The sequence below is a fragment of the Triturus cristatus genome, unplaced genomic scaffold, assembly GCF_964204655.1.
Source record: "Triturus cristatus unplaced genomic scaffold, aTriCri1.1 SCAFFOLD_289, whole genome shotgun sequence".
Taxonomy (NCBI): Eukaryota; Metazoa; Chordata; class Amphibia; order Caudata; family Salamandridae; genus Triturus; species Triturus cristatus.
In genome coordinates, this window is record NW_028188257.1 from 416,770 (window position 1) to 442,540 (window position 25,771).

General features: G+C 45.3%; 1 protein-coding gene across 1 annotated transcript in view; it reads left to right on the forward strand.

The window, feature by feature from the left end:
• Positions 1-25,771, forward strand: part of LOC146769237 (solute carrier family 12 member 6-like) — a gene marked incomplete at its 3' end in the record, with an annotated part of 601,402 nt that overhangs the window by 274,112 nt on the left and 301,519 nt on the right. Inside the window, exons 7-9 of the mRNA XM_085640509.1 lie at positions 15,397-15,638; positions 17,906-18,120; positions 18,236-18,394. Of these exons, the coding sequence (XP_085496635.1) occupies positions 15,397-15,638; positions 17,906-18,120; positions 18,236-18,394 (616 nt within the window). The remainder of the gene's footprint in view (positions 1-15,396; positions 15,639-17,905; positions 18,121-18,235; positions 18,395-25,771) is intronic.

Here is a 25,771-nt window from a genome sequence, read left to right on the forward strand (position 1 = left end):
GTTTGTTGTGTAAGTGTGTGAGCACAATTGGTCTATTATTGAATTGTCTTTTTACATTATTGTCTTAGTAAAAGCAGCACATATTGCTTAAGTCTGTAGGTGTATCATTTTATAATTTAGCAAAAATAATTCTATGTGATATAGTTTTCATGATTTGTTAGTATAATTCTTTCATTTGTATTGTTTTCAATATTAGTTAGATTTATGATTTGTGCAATTTTATGCTTGAACCTTTGTTAGTATTATAGTCTTTAATTTGCCCCAGGTTCGGGTAATAGGGTTGCCCCTGTTTGATCAATTATTACTTTGTGAAGTAGTATTGGTCAAAAATATTTTGCTGATAGAAGGAATTACTTTTTGCATCAGTCCTTATACCTTGTCTATTGCTAAAACGTCAGTTAACCTCTTCGACGCCGATGACGGAACGGTTCCGTCATGCACGTCGGTTGGGCTGTGCTTATGACGGAACCGTTCCGTCATGGCCCCGCCCGCGCTCAGATCTTTCAGCACCGCGCGGGAATCCGCGCAGCGCTGAAGAGGTTAAGATTTAGTTTATTTTAATTTTGTTCTGAGATGCCCCAATAGGAATGAAATGTTTTTCCTGTACAAAACCTAGCAAATCCTTTGAGTGCGAATGATCGTGTGTTTGGGACATCATGTACATTTTGGCTTGCTGGCTTTTAATGCAGAGCTGGAAACATTATACGGATCTATGTTTGGGGATGTGTTGATTGGATATGCTATTTTTAAATGGCTTGCTTTACCTGTTGCCTAACATTATTCAAAAATGGTGTTGGTCTCATGAAGTACATCCAGGCTGCTTTACACTTACATTGACCAGTCATTCTCTTCAATGAACGACTGAAGAAAGAAAATACAAAGCATTGCTATCTATGTTCATAGACAGCTGAACTTCTAAATAGGCCCTTAACAGTAACACTTAGTTATGTTTCTCGTATGTGTAAATGTTTCCATCTTGAAAAGAAATAGCATCTTTACACATAAACACCCTTGGATCCATTCTGATTCCTTGTCATAGTAGTTTGGATACTATAGTGTTCAAATTATATAAATGTAACATTCCCTTGATTTGTGCTCTGAGCACACATAATGTCAAACATGTTGACAGTTATAACAGCACTCTTTGGTGCCAAGAGTATTGACCTTGAGTGTCGCAGTGCTCACATGAATATATGTCTGACTTGACACTGTCAATAACCTTGAGCTATGGTGTTAAGTATTGGAAACCTACATTCACAGGAATGAGGTCAGTTCTCAGGCATGAAACAGCACTTTTGCATAGTATCTTACTTTTTAATTCTCTTGGTGTCTGTTACCTTACTAAGCGTTTAGTCAGAGGTTCTGCTTACATGCCGTTTTTTGCATTTCAAGATACTCTCCTGTTGGTATTGCAAACCGTCCTTTGTGGGTTATACGTATGAAAAGTGTCCGTAAAGGCTGAAGATTGAAATTGCACTCTTCTAAATAATTCTGAGTATAGCAACTTGCATTTTGTCAGTGGTTCATCTCAATCAATTAATCAATCAGCCATTAGTATAGCGCACTACTCACCCGTGAGGGTCTGAAGACGCTGAGGGGGTTGGGGGTAGCAGCTACTGCTCGAACAGCCAGGTCTTGAGGTGTCTCATGAAGGTCAGCAGGTTCCACGTCTTGGTGGCGAGGTAGGAGAAGGATCTGCCACCGGTGGTGGTTCTGTGTATGCGTGGGACGGTGGTGAGGTCGGCGGAGCGAAGCTGGCGATTTGTGGTGTAGAAGGTGAGACGCTTGTTGAGGTATGCTGGTCCGGCGTTGTGGAGTGCTTTGTGGGTGAGGAGCTTGAAGGTGATCCTCTTGTTGACGGGGCGCCAGTGCAGGTCTTTCAGGTGGAAAGTGATGTGGGAGTGACGGGGGATGCCGAGGATGACGCGTGCGGGGCGTTCTGTATATGTTGCAGTCTTTTCTGGAGTTTGGCTGTGGTTCCAGCGTAGAGGGCGTTGCCGTAATCCGGTCTGCTGCTGACGAGGGTGTGGGTGACCGTCTTTCTTTTCCGGTGGGGATCCATCTGTAGATCTTGCAAAGCATGCGTAGGGTGTTGAAGCAGGAGGAGGAGAAAGCGTTGGCTTGTTGGGTCATTGAGAGTGATGAGTCCAGGATGAATCCCAGGTTGCGTGCGTGGTCGGTGGGTGTCGGTGCGACTCCCAGCATGGCCGGCCACCAGGAATCGTCCCAGGCGGAGGGGGAGGAGCCGAGGAGGAGGACCTCCGTCTTGCCCGAGTTCAGTTTCAGGTGACTGTTCTCCATCCAGTCGGCGACGGCCTTCAGTCCTTCGTGGAGGTTCGTTTTGGCAGTGGCGGGGTCCATGGTGAGTAAGAGGATCAGCTGGGTGTCGTCGGCGTAGAAGATGATGTTGAGGTTGTGCGAGCGGACGATGTTGGCGAGTGGAGCCATGTAGACCTTGAAAAGGGTAGGGCTGAGGGATGATCCTTGGGGCACGCTGCAGATGATCTTGGTGGCTTCCGAGCGGAATGGGGGGAGGCGGACCCTCTGGGTTCTGTCAGTGAGGAAGGAGGTGATCTTGCCCAGGGCCTTGTTGCTGATTCCTGCGTCGTGGAAGCGTGTGCGGAGGGTGTGGTGGCAGACTGTGTCGAAGGCGGCCGAGAGGTCCAGGAGGATGAGGGACGCGGTTTCGCCGTTGTCCAGCATGGTCCTGATGTCATCGGTGGCAGCGATGAGGGCAGTTTCGGTGCTATGCTTGCTGTGGAATCCTAATTGGGACGGGTCCAGGATGATGTTCTCCTCGAGGAAGTGGGACAGTTGCTTGTTGACGATCTTTTTGATGACTTTCGCCGGGAACGGGAGAAGGGAGATGGGCCGGAGGTTCTTAAGGTCTTTTGGGTCCGCTGTGGGTTTCTTGAGTAGTGCGTTGACCTCGGCGTGTTTCCAGCTTTCCGGGAATGTGGCGGTCTCGAAGGAGCTGTTGATGATCTTCCGGAGTTGGGGAGCGATGATAAGTTTGGCTTTGTTGAAGATGTGGTGAGGGCAAGGGTCGGATGGTGAGCCGGAGTGGATGGTGTTCACGGTCTTGATGGTATCGTCGTCGTTGACATGGGTCCAGGAGACTAGGAGGTTGGTGAGGCTGGGGGGTGGAGAATCAGTGGTGTTAGCGGCTGTTGGTAGGGTTTGGGTGTTGAAGCTGTCGTGGATGTCTGCGATCTTGCGGTGAAAGAAGGAGGCTAGTGAGTCGCAGAGGTCTTGCGATGGTGGGATGTCTGCGCTGGAACTGGAGTTGGAGAGTTCCTTCACGCAGTTGTGTGCATTGTTGTTGATACGTTCCTGGAAGGAGGTCCTTTTTGTGGCTCGAATGAGTTGGTGGTGCTTGCGGCTGGTGTCCTTGAGGGCAGCGTGGTTGTCCGGTGTCTGCTCATGGTGCCACTTCTCGAGTCAAACAAGTAAATCACAGCAAAGGAGAAGAATAATTCTAAAATCTCTCTATAATAGTAAATAATCTGAATTATCATATTTTAATGACCATTACTATTACTGTTGTAATAACTTCCACAAAGATAGGTTTGTCAGGAGGTGGAAGTTTATTGTACAGATCCTTCAGCCTCTCGTAAGGAGATGCCAACATTCCAACATGAGCTTCAGCCCCAACATTCTAAGGCTGGGCAGTACCAATATGCGAGGGGAAGGAGGGGGGGGGGGAAAAAAGGAGGAGGGAAGGGAACAGGAGCAGATTATAACACATCTCCCTGCGGAGCAGAGAAAAATATACACAGCACCAGAATACTAAGATAACATTGCCTAACAAAGCACAGAGGAGAGAACTCAACAATAAAACGTTCCAAGTACATGAATGTAAGGAAAAACCGTTTTCCACAATGTGCAGCGATAGAGAAGTACATAAATAGCAATCCCCCCAAATACCCTACGGAAGGAGCCTACATGACCCGAAGGGTAAGGAGATGGGACAAGGTGGAAAAATTAAGATCCCATTCTGTAGTCGGATTGCCAACTTGGGGGTTTACGTACTCTAGTCACCCTGAGTTCACTACCACTGGGCGTTTCAAGACTTAGGTCCATTTCATAAGTGGGTTTGGAACCAGTAGTGCTTGGACAACTTGCTATGTTGTCCATACTCCACATGCCACCGTCTTCCAGGACAACTGAGTTGTTGTTGACCCGCGTTATCCTCAGTGGTTTGGAAAATGAGGAGATCTTGGATTTGGACAGGGACGGCCTCTTAACAACCACCCACTGGCCTTCTCTCCACCTTTTGTTCGATGCTCCCCAACGACTGTCGTACCTGAGCTTATACTCTTGTTGGTGTTTCAGAGTTTTTTCCTGACCAACGTCTCTATCCACCCACACCGGGGATCCTCCATTTAGCCAGTTAGGAGTAAGTTTGGAACTCGGGTTCCTGCCTTTAAGTGAGACAAAAGGTGACACCCCCGTGACAGCATTGGGCGATGTATGATACGACCACAGCATTTTCCTTATGGCGTCTTCCACTGGAACCTGGGAATTCAATGCGAGCTGGATGGTGTCCTTTATCATCCTGTTCGCCCTTTCCACCAGACCATTGGCTTTGGGACAATACAGTGGGGATTTGAGATGTGTGATGGCCAGCGTGGACATAAACTGCTTCATGTCCTCTGAAGCGAATTGAACACCATTGTCCGTTATTATGACCCCAGGAATACCTTCCTTTGAAAAGGTGTCTCTCAGGAAGTCCAACAGCGACGCGGTGGTGATGGAAGATACCATTCTTGTTACAATCCAATGGGAGTGGTAGTCTATAAGGACAAACATGAATCTATTGGATTGGTTTAGTAGGTTTACGGGACCAATTATGTCCAATCCCAGCTTCTCCCACGGTACGGTGGGGACCTCCACCGGGAATAGTGGAGATTTCCGGACAACTTTGGTTTTGTCGCAGGAACCGCAGGCTGAACAATTCTTTACTTGTTCCTCCACTCGCGAATCCATCCCGGGGAACCAATAGTGTTGCCTGATTTTGCTTTTCGTCATGCTCCTCCCTGGGTGGCCCTCATGGGCAATCTGTATTATTCTTTCGTACATGTTTTTCGGAGGAATGATCTTGCTTCCTCTACAAATATGGTTCTCAACGATGGATAATTCATCTTGCATCGGCCAAAAATGCCGAACAGACTCCGGCACCTCCTGCTTGTTAACAGGCCAACCACTGTGAATCATATTCCTTAATGTGGCTAAGTCACTGTCCTCACTCATGGATTTTTCCCACTCCTCCCGATTGATGGCCGGGATTTCCACCAAAAGAATAGTCTCCTCCGGTGGGTTTTGCATCGGGTTCCCATTGGTGATTGGTAGTCTGGAAAGACAGTCCGCAACCCTATTCTCACTTCCTGGGACGTATATCATGGTGTAGTTGAACCCTTGCAGACTCAGCACCCATTTAGATATTCGTGGGGTGGTATTTTCCAGGCGCTTAGTGGAGAATAACGGAATTAAGGGTTTGTGGTCCGTTCTCAGCACAAACGGGATGCCCCACAAGAAATATTTGAAGTGGTTTATGGCCCAATAGCACGCCAATGCTTCTTTCTCTATCGTCGTGTAGTTCAGCTCGGCATCTCTCAAAGTTCTGGAAGCGAAAGCAATCACCGTCTCTTGACCTTTCGTCCTCTGCGTGAGTGAAGCACCCAATCCCTTAGCGCTAGCGTCTGTGGTGAGGGTGGTTTTAGCATTAGGATCGAAAGCACTCAAGATAGGTGCATCCACGATGGCCTCCTTGATGAGTTGGAAGGCTGATTGGTGAACTTGCTTCCAAGCAAATTCAGACCCCTTCTTCAGCAACTCTCTGAGGGGACACACCTGATCCGCAAAGTTTTTTACGAACTTTGACATGTATTCCACCAGCCCCAGGAACGATTTGAGTTCATCTTTGTTGGTGGGTGCCGGGGCTAATTTAACGGAGTCCACCAGACTGGATCTGGGTTTGATTCCCTCACTTGAGATGGTGTGACCAAGGTATACTACAGATTCCACCCCGATTCTGCATTTGTCTTTCTGAGTGGTGAAACCTGCCTTACTAAGTCTGGTCAACACTGCTTCCAGAGTCTTATTGTGTTCTTCCTCAGACGAGCCATGAATCAGGATGTCGTCCTGGAAACAAAGAACTTTTCCCAAACCTTGCAGGATATGCTGCATGACGCGTTGAAATACTGCCGCAGCAGAAGCCAGGCCAAATGGTAATCTGGAAAATTGATAAGCTCCATGCGGGGTTATAAAAGAAGTGAGGGGCTTGGAATCTGGGTGGAGAGCGACTTGGTGGTAAGCCGAGGATAGGTCTAGGACAGTAAAGACTTTAGCTCCATGGATGGCTGACAGCATTTCCTTAATGTTGGGGAGGGGGTGTCGATCCACCCAAATGTTAGAGTTCAAATCCCTAAGGTCAACACATAGGCGGATCCCCTTGTTTCCCCCTTTTGCTGCTACGACGATGGGCGCCAACCATTCAGAGCTCTCAATCCTCTCTATGATTTTGCACTCCTCCAACCTGTCCAGCTCCTTCTTAAGCGGTTCTCTGGTCAACAGCGGGATAGACCTTGGTTTGTGGATGATAGGTCTGGCATCGGCTTTAAGTTTGATTTTGTGGAGGAAGCCTTTTAGGAGTCCGAGTTTGTCTGTGAACACCTCTGGGAAACGATTGCAGATTTCCATCCCAACGTTGGTCCTGTCGATAAGATACACTGGTTCCGACGCGTTGGGGTCTAGTCTGATTCCTAACTCTTTTTGGTGTTTCCACCCTAGTAAGTTGGAACCATTCTTTGTGATGTAGACTTTTCCCACGGTTGACCTATCCTTAAAATTAATGTTCATGAGTAACATTCCTACTAGTGGTATGGGATCTTGGTTATAGCCCCCTGGTTTGACATCAGGAGGTACGAGGGTATACTCTCTTGTCCCCGATTTAGCCTGAAAAGTAGCCTCATTCACAAGAGTATATGGGGAACAGGAGTCTGCGTAGACCTCATACTTTACATTGTCCAGAAATATTTCACACTTGGGGTAAGGAGTGCTGTTGCCTTCTGAAAAATTAGATACTTGAAACACAATATCTTCGCTAGGTAGTTGAGGATCCAGATCACCGCCTATCATGTGGGTGACACTGTTCGTTGCGTTGTGGCATACTTTTGAGAAATGGCCTCTTTTCTTACACTTGCTGCAAACAACGCCCCTTGCAGGACAGTTAACGCTGTTGGCCAGATGATTAGGATTTCCGCACCTATAACATTTTGGCTTATTCCCTGATGCTGTAGGTGCTTCCGGATTGGAAGGTAAAGGTTTGTGTTTATGGACTTTACTGGAGATCTTGTGTACACTGTTCTCCGCCACTTGTTTTACTTCCCCCGCTTCCTTCATTTCATTCATACAGTACGCTGTATGCTCTATGCTTTTAGCTATATCAATGGCATGTTTTAAATCAGGGGCTTCTGCTAGAAGTCTTTCTTGTATCTTCTTGTTGGAGGTACATCTAACTAGTTGGTCTCTGATTAGTGATTCAGTTAATATCCCAAACTCACACGTAGAGGCTAAACCTCTCAGAACAGCAATATAATTTATCACTTTTTCATTTTTTCCTTGAATGCGCAAAAAAAATTTGTGGCGTTCTAACACAATATTAATTTTGTCACCAAATTGAGCTTCCAGTTTCAATAGTGTTAACTGATACACATCATACTGGATATCACCCTCACCCCCAGCCCCCTCGTTAGCATTTTCAACATTATAATCTGGTAGGTCATCAAAAATATCCCTCCCTTGCTTTCCTAGATTATGCAGTAGAACATGTTGTTTACGCACCGCCGAAAATCTGTCCCCACCAATGGCGATAAGGTAAGATTCAAACAGGTTTACCCATTTTTTCCATGGGATCACCGGATCTCCACTCTCATCCAGGAATGGGGGGGGTTGAGACATAGCGAATGCCGACATGGTGGAGAGAGTAGAAGAAGAAAATGCTGAGATGAGGGAAGAACAAAGCAAAAGACGGAAGAAGGTAGGTAGAGGAGAGGATAGGGAGTATAGCGATAAGGAAAAGCTGGCTGTGAAAATTCACAGAAAGTTGCAGTAGAAGTAGAAATGACAAGAAACCACCAGTGCACCCCCACAGTATAATGGAAACAGTCTACCGTTGGAAAACCCAATTTAAAAACACTACATTTCCATGAGCTGAGCCTGTCAGCGAAAATACAAAGCAGGCTGGATGAGGGAAGAAACGTGCAATAATATATTCCACCAGCAGGAGGAGCAGACGAAGGAGCAACCAGAGAGCAGTGTCTCACAGCGGAGCGTCCTCTGAGGAAGTCAATCTGAGAAGAGGCGAAAACACCAGGAACAGGATGTTTGTGAGGAGATTTCGACGTTGCCTCAGCCACACACGAAGAGCAGCACTGTTGTCCTCGACCATCTGCGACACAACACCCTTCACAGCGCTAAATAGTTAGCAACGGCACTCAGAAGCCAGCATGCGACCTCACTGGGGGAACAACAGGCGTCTCCCTATCAGCCAGGACGGACAGCAAGTCCGGAGAGCAGCGCCGAGCAGCAGACGACAGGGACTCACCGGAGGGATGATCAGCTCAATAGAAAAGCGTGAAGGGACACTCACGCAGGCAGCGAGCTCCGAGGAAGGCGAGACAGAGTTCAGCAACCGGGAGCTCTCATCGACGGAGTCCAGGGAAAGCGTGAGGGAGCCTAGCAGCCGGAGACTCGCAGCGATGGAGTAAACGAAGAGAGCTCTCCTTGACGCCACCTCAGGAGGCGATGGCAGGAAAGGAACCAACACTGCCTGAGAAGTCCAACGAGAGGCGGTAGGGCACTGGGGGAAGGATCCAGACCGTCCCCAGCACGGTAAGTCAGCTCGTCGCCAAATAAATGTTGTAATAACTTCCACAAAGATAGGTTTGTCAGGAGGTGGAAGTTTATTGTACAGATCCTTCAGCCTCTCGTAAGGAGATGCCAACATTCCAACATGAGCTTCAGCCCCAACATTCTAAGGCTGGGCAGTACCAATATGCGAGGGGAAGGAGGGGGGGGGGGGAAAAAGGAGGAGGGAAGGGAACAGGAGCAGATTATAACAATTACATTCTACTCTTTCAACTGTTTGCTAATGGCTGAAAAGTAATTTACTTCCTTTGAGAGGTCAGAGTATCACAATTAAAACAGTACTTAACATTCCAATCTGAAACCTAGTCTACAAAAAGCACAAATAAGCAAAGAAAGGCTACGTGTAAGCTTTGCTAAATGATAGCTTGTAGTCCACAGATCCGATAACCAAAGTCCCATTACCAGAAAGAATCACTAAGTCCATCCCGGAGTTTCCTGCTTCTAAAACACAGGTGCCACTTCAGTGTCCCGGTTTCTGAAATATATGTCCCTCACTGCTTCGTGAACTGTAAATTCTTTCATTGACCAGGATATAATTGAGAATGTGATCTTCTGTTAACTAAAACAATATGATAGTATAATGACAAACATTTTCATGGCTTGAAAATATAGATAAAGATATCTTCTAGTAGTAATCGATTTTTTAACATATCAGTCCTGTCCTTCCATCCAGAACACACTACCCCATCAATCACTCATTTAGAAATTAGCCCCAATGTTTTGCATACAACTGGAAAAATTAAACAAATCATAATATATTTAACATTATGAACAGAGATAGATCATACCTTGTTAGTATGTTTGAAGAATTTTCACCAGCTTTCTGAAAAATTATTCAAACAATTTTTTGAGGAAGCAAGACTTAAGACTACCTGAGAGACATTTGTCCTCACAAGATACTGGAGCAAGGGCGTAAACCCCTGATTCATACTTCACAATGTATTATACACTGTGAATGCTTTTGTGACATCTGTAGTAGGTCTTGCAAGGTTGAATCCACGGTGAAGTCACATACTATAAAAGGCCACACTAGGCTGTACCAGATACTCTTAGCAGACCAGGTCCCTTTTCAGCTCATCATGTGGCCTGTCTAATTCGCACATTAGTAGCAATTTAAAATAAGCTGATCACAACTCCACATTTGCATCTCACCTCCTACTAAGGTAGGAATAAAATAAAAAGCCCACAATTCATCGCTCTAACATTGTTTCAGCAAACACTTGCTAGTTCCCAGTAACTCTAACATATTCCTAGGTAGCAATATAAAGACTCAAGCACCAATAAAATCATGTTAGTTCAAACCTAAGAAGTGGACTGCATACTGCTCCAAAGACGTGTCTGACAACAAGTGCATCATTGGCTAATATGAAAAAATGGAAGAAAAGCAGATCCCTGATGAAAATTCAACTGCAACCTGGCTTGCTACCACATCATTTTTCATACTATTTACCTTTGTGCCCACAGGGTACAACAATCAGTATGCCCACAGAAAGGGTTAGGCCTTTCTGTCACCCACAGGTCCTCCAGGCTCCGCCCCATAGGCAAACAAGTGACACTCAGGACCATGGAGTGTCTCACACGCCACTTCCTACTCTCTGCCACCAGGGTGCTCTTCAGTTCTCTGACCTTCTCACTATCCCATCTATCTAAAATACCTATACTACCCTGCTCAGACTTCGACCTCCCTGACAACCCAAAGCACAAATATATTTAGACACGCCTTTCTCAACATAGAAATACTCAGCAAGGTACAGCATGTCACCAAACCAATTCATGGTGAAGGCCGTAGACCTCTTCCTCTCAAGACTACCAAGCATTCAGTGCAAACATTCCCAACTCCTGGTGTTGACTGGCCATCTTGCCACCCCCAAAACCCGTTTTTCCATCCACCCAATACATAAAAGGCAGCTAAATAACAATAAATGTAAATATTCTTCAGGCACTTCTTCATCAACAACCTACAGCTGAAACCCATCAGTCAACACCACCCCCCAAGCATCTGCCATGAGTTTCCTTTACAACAACTTGAAAATATTGCTGGCCAATCCTGTAAACATCCTTCCTCCAATGAAAACGTTCAGCTCAAAAGTAACAAACAGCACCCTGGTAATCCAAGAACCCATCTAACAAGTAGTGCACCGTTTGTAGGCATGAAAGGGAAGATAGGTCGATGCCCTGACGACCTTGCCCCACTCAATTGCCTTTGCACGACCTGCAGACAACTCATATCAGCAAAAGCAAAATACTGCATCAATACTATCATTGAAGACTCCAACAGAAGCCGACCGTTCTTCAAGACAGTCAACCATTATAGCAACCATCTGTTAGACCCACAAATGTCACATGTAACAGACAAGTGCAATTTTATCAATGTCTTCTTCACAAAAAATACATTTAACCAACAGCACATTGACAGCACCTGGCGTGCTCCATTCACTTCAACACTCAACATCCCATAAAGGCTGCCTTTTAACCTCTCTCTTTGAATCAAGACCCCTTTTAAACTATTGTTTTCATGGATACTTCTAATCAGAACTCTCACACACCCTTTGGATTCTCCCCAGGCACCAGACAGGATTTGGTACTTTTCATTTGAATAACTCCTATGCACTTATAGGTGACTCCATCTGGCTCTGCGGTAAATTCAGAGCACCTCTGAAAGGGAAGACATGGAGCCCTATATATGGCAATTCCCTGCATCCTGATTTCAGTTCTGTTTTTTCCCATGTCCGTCAATGCAGATCTGGAGCCCTGCTCCCAACTTGTTCCTGCGTTTCAATGATTTCATAATTGGTTTTCTTAGATGGTGTACTAGGGATGATGCAGTTGCCAAAAACCACTGGCTTTGAAACGTGGATCAACTACAGGAAGCATATATCAGTCACGGATTCACATGAAGTTTGGCAAATGTCTAAGGACAACTCCAGGTCCTGCGAAAAATGTTTTCTGATGCACCTGAAAGCCTTTAGCGAATGTTAAGTAAAATTGTACTTTGCTGAAGACAGTACTCCCACTTCGTCCCGCCCGGTCCTGTTCCACGTCACCATCCTCGGGTAAGTGGAATAGAAAATAGAGAGACTAGTTTTGCCATGAACGCAAGAGGTTCATGCTGAACTTGTCGCAATCTTTTAACTCTTCGTCAAGGAGAGTTGCACAGTTGGCACGCAAATGCACTGTTTCCGCCCCCTTCATCCTACTCGGAACCCATTCCAAGGCTGATCACTTTATGCCCAGAACTCCACAGGCTGCTGTCGATCCCACTGCTTCCTACTGAGGAGATTACTTCTTTTCCATTTGTAGCCTGCAAATCTGCATAAAGCCTTCAGCTACCTACTATAGATATACAGACAAAGGCAAATTTACAGAATGACATTTTGGAGTCTTGTCTTGCTCCTTGAGAGACCTTGCTGTCCTTTAACGAGGCTTTGGCAGAAGCTTTAATGGCGACCTGGTCTAAACCATGTTTGGTTCCCCTCTTAGGCCTTCCAGTGTCTAGCCATCATAGGCCTACCCGTTGAGACCCAGCTTTTCTGAGCAAGCTCCCGAGAGCTTGCCCTCTACCCACAAAATAAATCCCAGAGCATTGCATATTGCGCTGCCAGAAATGGAATCTAAGCCTACTGACTCATTCAGGAAAGAGTCTTCTTCCCTCTAGTTTGGCTCTGAGGTTCCTGAATGCCATCTGCCTGCTAGAACACTATACGTATGCCCTTTGGTATATAGCTAATGAGCTCTTGTTGGCCATCGCTGACAAATGTAGGAAGGAATTCCTTCTCTCAGACCATCCAAGATGGACACCATCCAGCTTAGTGTGCCTTGAGGGCCAGCATGGACATGACAGACTTTGGGGGTTGCACCATGGGCAATAGTGTAGTGATCAGGCTTAATGCCTGGTTGAGAACCACAGGATCGCTTATGGATTTGATGTTTGACGGCTCAAAGCTCTTTGGATAAAAGGCAGGCTCTGCCTTAGAGCACTTCAAAGACAATCTTGCTATATCTTGCTCTGGGGGTTTGTCACCATCAATTCTATTAGCAATACTAGAAATTTAGAGGATACTCTGAATTGTGCCTGTTCCCAGTGGCAGCCCTTGTACATCATACAACAAGCAGCCATTTCACGGCTCCACAGGATGATTTGGTAGCTAAGACAGTGACCACCACCAAAAATGGCAGTCATGACTTGCTGTGACTGCTGCCAAGCGTCTTTGATTCCCACTTTCATGGTCATGCACAGGTAATAAGAGGCCGAATACATTTTTTCCTGACTAGCATGCAATTATATCAGACCTGTGGGTGCTGCAGGTTATTCAGCATGGTTACATCCTCCCCTTTACTGCTGGTCCCCTTTATGACCCACCTGTGTTTTTACAGAATTCATCAGGCTATGCTTCTAGAAGTTCAATCTCTACTGGGGAAGGGGCCATACAGAGGATTTTGTAGATTAAGAGCAGTGGGTTTTACTGCCTATACTTTTTGGTGCCCAAAAAGCCAGACTCAAGCCTACTCGATACCATCCACTTCTGAACACCTCATTTGGAAGGACAAGTTCAAGATGTTGACTTTAACCCAGGCTTTTTTCTCTTGGATCCTGGGTGCTGGATAGTGTCCTGTACTTTCAAGAACACATACTTTCATATACAAGTCCTTCAGGTATACAGGTGCTTCCTTCTGTTTGTACTGTGATCGCAACACTGTTCCAGTGAAAATGATGGTTATGTGGTGATAGTTCAAGGGTAAAGACAGCTCTGTGTGCCACACACGACCTCAAAAAGAATCTGATCTCTAAATGTAAACCAATGTACTATGAACATCAGGTGTAATGAGACCCCTTGGGTAAAGGCCTTTGGCAAGTCTTGTGCCATAGTTCTGGACTAACTACCATTTACGGATCATGTACTTATGAAGACCAAGATAGATCGAGTTCAAGTAATTGAGTCGTGCCGACACAAAGGTATTAAGAATCAGTACCTGGGCAGGAAATGAAAAGAGATAAAGAATATGCTTTAATGAGTGACATTGGAAGAAAAGGGCCTTAACAGCAGATACATCAATTTGTTTTACCCACATTCTTAACTCTTTTCTTCTGGACAGGCTTTGGGCTCAGAGGTGCAGTGATGGAGGAGTTGTCCCTGTGGTTGAGCAGTCCTCTAGACTAGGTGAATAATAGGGATTGCACCAGAGGCACCACGTCAACCTATTTGAGCTTCGTTCCAGCTGTTTGACTCTGAAGGTCTTACTCTCCTCCTTGAAAGATAAACTGGTACAGGATTGCTCTGTGCATGAAAACGTGCCACGCTCTGGCCAAAAGGGAGCCCCTTGAATGCCTTCGGGCTAATTCTACCAAAGCCTAGGCCACCAGTATGGGGCTGGCTAGGGGTGATTTAGTGTTAAACATCTTCCAGGCTGCTGCATGAGAACAAGTTTACACCTTCACCGGCCATTACTGCCTGTGGCAGGGAGAGCCATTTAATGTGCTGGTCCTTGTCTAAGTCCACTCCGCAGGACCCCCTTTTTGGAGGTAGTGCTTTGGTATCGAGTCAAAAGATCAGGAACCCATAGTTAGAAATATCCATCACGAGCTGCTTTCCTTTGGTAAGGCTCTTTCTGGTGGATTCATCGCTGCCCTCTAACTTTACTTTCAATGGCATGTACTTTTGGTGTTCTGAAAGGGTCCAAAGTTAGATGTTACACATCGTCACATTAGCAATTTGTCATGTGGTCTGCGCCTGAGGTTGCTGAAGTAAAACTGACCCCAGCAGGGGCAGATGCCCGCAGCAGCTTGGTGTAAAATCAGGGTCAGGATCCTCACTTCTACCCCCAGCCCCAGCACACACCCACCATGCTCCTAGCATTCTCCCAGCCTCACTGGCTGACAGTAGCAAGGGAGACCGAGACAGGACCACTTCACTTGATACATTACAAGATACCATGCCGATAAGAAAGATACCTGTGTTAATAGACCTGGAGCACAGGGATGCTGTATAGAGGAACAGCCTTCTCATGTGACCGCAGGAAGAATTACTTCTTTTTTCTGTTTCAAAGCGAAAGTGCAGATCTCGGTATGGGCCAATAAGCTTTCTAGGCTAGATGACTTTAAAGGTGCTTGATTACTACTTAGCCTTTGTTATAAAAAAAAAAGCAATAAATCGTTGCAAAATTCACTATTGTTCCACATTAGCAACCTCCTTACTACAACATTGCTACTCCGTTTGATCATAATATTCTATTTAGATTCAGGTAATGTACTGAAATCAATACAAAAAAATGGAATAAATTCAGCTCTTTATACTTGTTCCAAAAAACAGAACGCCAAACTAGTAGTTAGTACTAATTTTTTGGAAATATGATAGTACTATTTGTTGTCTGCTCCCATCATTTCAAAATGTTATGATTATGCCAGGAATATTAAGTCGTTTTTTTACTTTAGAGTTTAACGCTTCCCTTTTCTGCTTGTCTTTGCAGGTGTACATTGCTCCAGAGGCTAAAATCTTCGACACCAACGAAGATGGAGAGAGCTCAGCAGCCATGTTGAATAACATGCGTATCTATGGCTCCATCTTCCTAGTGGTAATGGCTCTTGTGGTTTTTGTTGGAGTCCAGTATGTCAACAAGTTTGCCTCCTTGTTCCTGGCTTGCGTGATTGTGTCCATCCTTGCCATTTATGCTGGAGCAATAAAGTCTTCATTTGCGCCACCTAACTTTCCGTACGTATACAAGTCATCATACAATGTATATAAAATGTACAAAATAGGCACTAGAGTAGAATCAGTGATTTCTGTGCCATAGTCCTGGGCAACGATGTAACCTATTTTCCATTGAAGAGGGGTGCAAGGATTCAGTTTAATATTTCTTGTTCACTGTTAATTTAATGTTATGTTAAGCTAATGTTAATTGCAGTACAGATGTATGAATCCAGACCAGGATATCCAGTCACAGTTTGTCGCACTATGAACTAATAAGGATTTCATTGTCGTTCTTCTTGTACAAAAGGAGTCAATCTCCGTTTCACGGGGCACATGATTCATATCTGTGATTTCACTGCCTATCCTCATCATGCATGTGATTGATGTCATCTGCTGGTGCGAAATACTTTATATTTAAATCACTTCTGCCCATGACTTACAAAGGTAGTCTCCAACTCTGCGCTTTGTTCATCAGGTCACCTGGATCTTTGCCACCGTTTCAGAATGGAGCATAAGTCACCAGAATCTCACTAAACTCAACTTATGATATTTAGTCAAAAATGAGTCTTAATATAGTTCAAAAACATTTATTGGTCTTTAAGAGTTTAGTATTTTGTTTTTGGTATCTTTATTCAAATTAGAAATGTGATCAATCTGTTTACAGAAATATCAAGAAATAATAATGCTTAAAGACAAGCAAGAACATTACAGCGTGTTCTGTAAAGACAATACTAAGTCCCTATTCTACCCTACCAGAACCCATAAAGAGTCCTTGCAGAAAAGAGTGAGTTTTAAAGGAGCATTGAAATAGCATCGGATTGTAGTTGAACTCCTCATGAAGAGTAGTCCTGGAAACTCGTCTGAATTTACTCTCTCAAAACAGCATCAGCAAACAGTCGCAGTAGCAACTGCTGGAAGTTAAGCTAAGAAAGTAGGCACCTCAGTAGCTATAACCATTTAAGAATTTAAAAATCCCTGTCTGCAGTACCTTATAGCAAATAGGGGAAAAGGCTAAAGAAAAAATGACTGTCACAGAGAAAATAGCCTGGGCCAGTTTGGACAGCATAAAAGCCGTCCGAGCGAGCTCAAGAGGCCGGTGTAAGAACACTTTCTCCAATCTAACTAGAAACACATATATTAAATACAAAGACACGTCTCTATCCACACCCGTGTTAGGTCATCTCGGACCGTGGAAAAGGATCATCCGATGGTCTGCCGCTTTCTTCATTCCCACGGTAAACGTACAAAGTCAGCAAGGTATTATCCACAGGTCGTCTACTTAGTTGCTAACATTAATGTGCGTTAAATTCACTCTGAGGTCTCACGAGAACCCTACAGTCTAAATGACTATCTATTCAGAACTCCACTGTGTGACAATGAACTATTCTAGAGCAGAAACATTCTAGTTGTAACTTTTACAGAATTAAGTCATGAGCTTCACAGTTTCCTGCATACACCAGTGTTTTAATATACTGTTTAGAATTCATTTTTGTGAATATGTAGCAACTAAAATCTATCTAAATACAATGAGAACATGTAGCTTAGACAAAAAAGCATTACATTTTTAAAGTCAGCACATTCTACAAAGATGCCATGTCAAACGAGAACTATTTGTATATTACAGCACTGTTCAGCATCTTCTAAAGGCATCTATTTAAGGAGAAAGTTAAAAAAGAAGGCAAGGCAGAAGTAGAGAAATAAATTAGCCTAGTCTGGCTTGTCAATATTATTACAATAGAAATGGATGCTTACTATGAAAAAAAAACATGCTACACGTTAATTTGCATGTTTAAGAAAAGGCACGTTTTCGATTATTTCATTCTTTGGGCATTCTTGTGTTAATATATTGCACAATTTAGGATACTTATTTTAAGCTTCATTATCCTGCTCTTTCAATCTCTTTGATTTCACTGTCTTTATGACGTGTGAATAAATGTCCATTTAAGTGGGTGCAGAATCAAATCTGTTATTTCATTGTTTAAATCACTCTGTGTGATCTAATGCCAATTTTGGGGAAGCTAGTACATAAATCTGTAGTTTTACTATCAGTCTTACTTAGCCATTGTGAGTGAATTTGTTAGTCTTGGGTGAGACAAATATCCCTAATTCCCATTTCTCTTTGAACTGCTTTCTTCTGTTTCCCACATAAATTATGCATAAATCTTTTCTCCCCAATTAAATATCTTGATTCTTAGTCCCTTTTTCTGCCTACGGTTGGCTGTCTGATATCAATCTTTCGCTTCCGCCTACTGTTCTCAATTTGTAATGTATTGTCTGCTTTCTCCTAGTGTATGCCTGCTTGGAAACCGTACACTCTCCCAGCGTCACATAGATGTCTGTGCCAAGACTGAGGAGAAGGATAATATCACTGTGCCCACTCAACTCTGGAACCTATTTTGCCCCTCCAAAAACCAGCTAAACGCTACCTGTGATGAATACTTTGTTCATAACAATGTCACAGTCATTGAGGGCATTCCTGGAATGGCAAGTGGTATATTTACAGGTAAGAGCAACTTTGCCCTGGCTTCCAGCCTGAACTATGTCTTTCTGTACAGTCTTGTCTTTCTCAGTTGTTTGCTGCTTAGTTAGGTCCTTCATTCTTTATCCGACCTCTCTAGAGAACCTGTGGAGCTTTTATCTTCAGAAAGGTGATATCATCGAGAAGCCCTCTGCCAAATCTGTGGATGCTATGGGCGCTACGAACCAAGACTATGTTCTTGCAGACGTCGCTACCTCCTTCACTCTTTTAGTTGGAATCTTCTTTCCGTCTGTGACAGGTATGTGCTGCTTGGATTTCAGGACAAGCTTATAGTTAGTGGTGCTCATTTGGAGACCTGAAAAGACTGCTGTGATCGGCTTTGCTTTTATCATTTCATATTATCACTCATAGAATGTTTGATTTTGTCAGGAGAACCATGCTACAATGTTTAATTTGTCTTCATAGCATGTCCATGACTACTCAGACATCCCCAAATGGTTGAATAATTGTGATGAAATTTACTGAATTTGTGAAAAATTTTGGGCTGTGAAAACAGAAAAGTAAAAACATGCTGTGCGTAAGGCATAAAAGAGTGTTCGAGGCATGTGGGCTGCTGAATTCATATCTGTGCATAGATCGCCGCATAGTGTTGGGTCCGGATGATTGCACATTGTTGTCCTGGAAGAGTCTTCGAAGTATCACGAGATAGGTGGCTCCTCCCCTGGACTACAGTGCGCATGGGAATCCTCTCCATCCTCAGAATGTTTTTTTCCGCCATTGGGTTCGAATGTGCTTATCTTAGCTCAAGTTAGGAAAACTATATTTAAGGCCAAAAGCCTTTAGATATCGTCGGTATTGTTTGCGTTCGGTATCGATAAATTATTATACTCGTTCTCGGACTTATTCACCCTTCTCGGACTGAGTTTCGGTCCGACCATCGATCAACGTTCGAAGATGGAATCGAGGACTCCCTTCAAGAGATGTCCTCTATGTCACGCAAAATATCCACACGTTGATGTCCATCCGGTGTGTAACAAATGTTTATCACCGGATCATGATGAGTCCAGGTGTATGGCCTGCGCCCGGTTCCGGTCGAAGAAGACCCTTCGGAATAGACGGGCGGCTAGATTGGAGGCCAAAAAATCGGCGCCTAACCCGGTTAACATATTCAGCACCGAGGATGAAGAAGTCGAGAGCGTCGAAGAGATAGACTCGAGCCATGCTTCGGAGCATGAATCCCAATATGACGACGATGATGAGGAGATCTTCGAGGACGAAGACGTCGTCGACGAGGTAGGAGACGACGATGAGGCCCTTGGGGCCGAGGAAGATAGCTCAGGCGAGGAGCTAGGCCAATCCGTCGATGCGGAGGCCGAGGGAGATAGTCTTGATAAGGCTCAGGTTGAGGGATCGCCTGCGGGCCTTACCCAAGATCGGTCGGATCGTTCTACAGCCCCGCCTGAAGGCCCGGCTTCGAACATTTCAAAAGAGCCAGAAATATCGAAAAAGACTGGAGTCGATTCCGTGAAATCGAAACCAAAACCAGCACCGGTCAAATCGAAACCGAAAGTGCAACTGGTTCAGGTCGGATCGAAGGCATCGAAGCCCTCCAATCCGTCGACACCGAAGAAGGACGTCGGAGCCGACCAAAGAAAGAAGGCCCTCGGTCCCAAGAAGACGCAACGGCCTATAGCACCGAAGGTTGGGGCACCAACAACCAAGGTCAAGGTGGTCGATCCGACTACATCAACACCGAAGAGTGTTGAGACTGCCAAAATACCGGATCAACAAGGCGTCGATCCCAAACTTCGGATCGAACACCCGAAGACTGGAAAGAAACCGGAGACCGCGTTGAGGCCTGTCTCCAAAGAGCCTGTCAGTTCCAAAGCACCGTCTGCCTTCACGTTGCAACAGGTGTCGGAGTCCCTAAAGCGCATCAGGGAACGGGCCACTCTCGAACCGAAAGCGGGTCCCGAACCGCACAAGGTCGCCAAAGCTCACTCGGCGCCGGCACAGATCAAGTTTGGATTGCCACCACCGGGGGCACCGAAGATGTTCGAACTTAGGAAGAGTATCGAACAACCAAGAACAGTGTCCACGGAAAGAACCGATGTCGAAGACTCACAGGACCAGTTTATCGACGTCGACACTGGTAGGCTGTTGTTCCGCAAGCGGAGAATTGTTCCAGAAAAGGCTTTGGACTCATACAAAATTCCACTAAAAAGGAAAATGGCGTCAGGTTCGACACCAGTGCTTGTAGAACCTTACCACATATGATCAGGAACCACCATCCTTTTCTCCCACACACTCGGAGGCGGATGCAGGAGAGGGCTATACTGAGGATGATACCACTTATCCTGTGGATAATGACCCTGATGAACAACAGCAAGACCAGGATCAAGCATGGGGAGATCCTAATGACCCAGGAGACCCACAAAATACTCCTGACACTCATCCTTATAATATAAAACCATCTCCCACTGAAGATACTGCTGCTTTTAACGCCCTCATGGAAAGAGCGGCTGCCAATCACGGAGTGGAACTTCATTCTGACTCTGTGGAGGAGGATTTCTTGGTGGACACGTTCTCCACATCAGAAAGAACGGTCAAGACTCTACCAATGTTAAAAGGGGTTATTAAACATGCTAAGGACATCTTTAAGGAGACAACCAGAGCACGGGTATTGAACCCAAGAATAGAGAAAAAATACAAACCAGCCCCAGGAGACCCAACGTACATTAAGGGTCTATTGCCGTTGGACTCCATGGTAGTTTCTAATGCTCGCAAAAGAGCTAACTCGCAGACTACAGGTGATGCTCCTCCTCCAGACAAGGAGTCCAAAGTGCTAGAAACATCAGGAAAGAGGATAGCAGCACAAGCAGCAAACATCTGGCGCATTGCCAACACTCAGGCACTCCTGGCCCGATACGACAGGTCACACTACGATACCCTAGAAACACTGCTAGAACACCTACCAGATGAATACAAAGATGGAGCGGAGCTCCTCATCAGAGAGGGCAACCCATTACAAATGCGTCCATCAAATGCGCACTAGATGCAGCTGACACTGCAGCAAGGGCAATCAACACTAGTGTGATGTTGAGGAGGCACGCATGGCTGAGAATATCAGGTTTCAAACCTGAGATTCAAAATAATATCTTGAATCAACCAGTCAACCCAGACTTTTTATTTGGCCCCGAGGTTGACGCTACACTGGAAAAGATTAAAAAGGACACTGAAACTGCGAAATCTATGGGGGCTCTACAGTCGCAGCAGTTTCGGAGTGGCTCCTTTCGTCGCCCCGGAAATAGAGGAGCAGCTAGAGGTCAGGGGTCCCAGCAGCAGTACAGTAAACGAGGTACCCAGAGTACCTATAATAAGAACAATAGGGGTGGATATCGTGGATCCAGCACCAAAGGAATAGGACAAGGACACAACAACACCAGGTCCTCCGCCAATAACAAACAGTGACGTCTTGTCACTGCCCCCCGCCCACATAACACCGGTCGGGGGGAGACTCCAACAGTTCCTGCCAGTCTGGAGATCCATCACCACAGACAGGTGGGTCACAGAAATTGCCCAGTACGGTTATTGTCTGGAATAAACATCCAATCCACCCAACATACCACCAAGACACCGTCCTATGTCCGCAGAGCACTTGGCATTATTGCAGCAAGAAGTACTAAGTATGCTACAGAAAGAAGCCATAGAGCTCGTGCCTGTAGAACAGCGAGGGTCAGGGGTGTACTCTCTATACTTCTTAATCCCAAAAAAGGACGGGTCTCTCAGACCTATACTGGACCTGAGACCTCTCAACCAATACATTCTGTCAGAGCATTTTCATATGCTCACCCTCCAGCAGGTTCTGCCGTTACTCAGTCAGGGAGACTTCCTAGCAACACTGGATTTAAAGGATGCGTATTTCCACATACCCATACGCCCATCACACAGAAAATATCTCAGGTTCACTCTTCAGGATCAGCATTATCAGTTCAAAGTCCTCCCTTTCGGAGTAACAACGGCGCCCAGAGTCTTTACCAAGTGCCTAGCGACAGTGGCTGCACACTTAAGGAGACAGCACATTCACGTCTTCCCTTACCTGGACGACTGGCTTGTTCAGGCAAAGTCAGCCAGGCAGTGTGCCAGCCACATATCCCACACCATTCACCTTCTTCACAGTCTGGGATTCTCACTGAATTATCCAAAGTCACATCTTCAACCCGCCCACGTACGGCAATACCTGGGCGCGACCATAGACACTCTGGCAGCCAAAGCTCAGCCAAATTTAGCGAGGATCAACAGCATGCAACTGCTGATCAAAAAGGGCAGACCTCAACACTCCCTTCCAGCGCGAGTGTTCATGCAGTTGATAGGCATGATGGCCTCCTGCATCTTCATAGTCCCGCACGCGAGACTACATATGCGCCCGCTTCAGGAGTGCCTGGCACGTCAATGGAATCAGACTCAAGGACAGTTGAAAGACCTAGTGTTGGTGAGCGGTCGGGCATACAACTCTCTGCATTGGTGGAATCCACAAAACCTTTGCAAGGGCCGACCGTTCCAAGAGCCTGTTCCACAAATAATACTGACGGCGGACGCGTCTCTCCACGGATGGGGAGCTCATGTACTCAATTACACAGTGCAGGGACTATGGACGATACAGTAACAAAAGATGCACATCAACCTTCTGGAACTGATGGCAATCTTCCTGGCAATGAAGTCTTTCAAAGTACACTTGTGCAACAAAGTCGTGTTGATCCGGACGGACAACATGACTGCCATGTACTACATACGGAAGCAGGGAGGAACACACTCTCCACAGTTGTCTCATCTGGCTCAGAGCATGTGGAGGTGGGCCATTCAGAGGAACATGTTCCTCATGGCAGAACACCTCCCGGGCAAGGACAACCAAATAGCAGATCTGCTCAGCAGACACAGCCACCAAATGCATGAGTGGGAGCTACATCCATCAGTACTCCAACCGTACTTCCAGCAGTGGGGTCATCCAGAGATAGACCTATTCGCCACAAGGGAAAACGCAAAATGCCAAAGCTTTGCCGCCAGGTTCCCGCATCCACAGTCGCAGGGCAATGCGATATGGATGAACTGGTCAGGCAGATTTGCGTACGCTTTTCCCCCAGCGCCATTAATACCGCTAGTGGCGCGCAAACTAAGGCAACACTCAATGACACTCATCCTGGTTGCTCCAATGTGGGCACGCCAGCCATGGTACACCACGTTACTAGAACTTTCCGTGGTGCCGCCTCAAAGACTACGGCTAACACCGAAACTTTTAACACAGAACCATGGCGAAATTCAGCACCCAGATCCGCAACAGCTGAACCTGGCGATCTGGCTCCTGAAGTCTTAGAGTTTGGCTACCTGAACCTGCCTCCAGAATGTATGAATATCATCAAGGAGGCCAGGAGACCCACAACCAGAGCTTGCTATGCGGCTAAATGGAAAAGATTTGTAATTTACTGTAAAAACAATGACATTAATCCGCTGGATGCATCCATTCAGAACATCATCTGTTACCTGTTACACTTATACCGATGCAATCTGGCATACAGCTCCATCCGTATACATCTAACCGCCATAGCGGCCTATCTTCAGAACAGGCAGCACCTCTCTTTATTCAGAGTGCCTGCCATCAAAGCCTTCTTAGAGGGACTCAAAAAAGAGTGATTCCTCCAACACACCCACCGGCACCGGTATGGAACCTGAATGTGGTCCTCACCAGATTAATGGGTCCACCTTTTGAACCTCTACATTCATGTGAGATTCAATTCCTCACCTGGAAAGTAGCTTTCTTAGTGGCAATAACTACGTTGAGAAGAGTTAGTGAACTCCAGGCACTAACCATTCAAGAGCCATTCATACAGGTTCACGCAAACAGAGTTGTACTACGTACCAACCCCACATTCATGCCTAAGGTGATATCGCAGTTCCACATGAATCCGACTATTGAACTGCCTGTTTTCTTTCCAAATCCAGAAAATGTCGCAGAGAGAATGCTCCATACACTAGATGTAAAGAGGGCCCTCATGTACTATATAGACAGAACAAAGGATTTTAGGAAAACAAAACAACTGTTCGTTGCCTTTTCTCCACAACACAAGGGCAACGCCATTTCCAAAGCAGGGATAGCCAGATGGATCGTTAAATGTATTCAAATTTGCTATGAAAAAGCTAAACGCACATTAACGATTCCCCCAAGAGCCTACTCAACACGAAAGTTAGGGGCGTCCATGGCTTTCCTAGGGAACATTCCTTTAGAGGAAATATGTAGAGCAGCCACATGGTCCACTATACATACATTTACCAAACACTACTGTGTAGATGTACATTCAAAACAGCAGGCAGCTGTAGGACAGGCTGTTCTCAAGACCCTTTTTCAGACTGCTGCAGCTGACACAGGCAGCCGCCGCTAATGGAGGGACTGCTATATAATCTATGAACAGATATGAATTCAGCAGCCCACATGCCTCGAACCGAATATGCTACTTACCAGTATGCATCTGTTCTTGGCATGTAGGGCTGCTGACATTCATATCGCCCACCCTCCTCCCCGGCGCCTGTCGCGGCTGCAGCTCTCAGAATTACTGTATAGCATGGTCAACACTTACTGTATCTACTCCATCACTGCCACAATGGCGAAAAACAATCTGAGGATGGAGAGGATGATAACAACTCTCGTAGAGCCCTGTCTCAAGGCAAAAGCTTGAGTTCTCTTTATTCCGCTACAGGGAGAAGACATTTTGCTCTTTTATTAGAGGTTTATAAGGCAAAAATCCCCTCAACCCTCCTATACGGAATAGAATTGATGGATTTAAAACACTGGGGCTTCCTTCATATGATTGAAGGAAAATTATTAAGGTCTTTAACCACCCTGAATTCAGCTTGCTCTACAGCTGCTCTTAGACTAGAATTTGGTCTGCGTAGCAGTTGGGTACAGGGCCTGTCTGCATTAGTACGTTGGGTCGCCAGCCTTGCCAGAGGAGAAATGGGGACTTTGAGATCCCTTCTCAAGAGAGAATTATTGGGAAGTTTTAAAGAGCACTCTCAAATTGTTAAGAATTTCAGAAAGGCAGTGGCACTTCTTGAATTAGATGAGAGTTCTATTTTTATTATTTCTTCTTCCCAACTAAAATCTCTTTTGAAGCAGGCTTCCTGGTCTCTTTGCTTCAGGAGGGATAAAGAATCCATGATAGCTAAGAAGCGAAGTGCCCTACTGTGTAATACTTACTCTAGGAAGTTTGTTCAACCTTATGTATTTTGGAATTTAACACATGGTATTCGGAGATTTTGGTTTCTTTTGAGGCAAGATTTATTGCCGCTTAATTCCCTCTTGGCTAAATGGTATGGGTCTTCCCCCTATGTAATCTCTGTAATATGTCAGCACAGGATCGTACTCATGTATTGTTTATTTGTCCTGCATTACGTTTACTTCGTTTAAGGTGGTTAAAATCAATTTGTCTACAATTAGGAATCCTTGATGCGAATTCCTTTTTAAAAGCTTTATATACCCCTCCCAATGAAATGTTTTGCTTCAATATTTTTAACTTTTTTAAAGGTTTTTTAGATATTTATTGATGAAATGAGGAGGATTGTGTCATAGTATGCCCTTTTCGATGGAGAATGTTGTAATTGTTTATTTTTTCTTTTTATGATG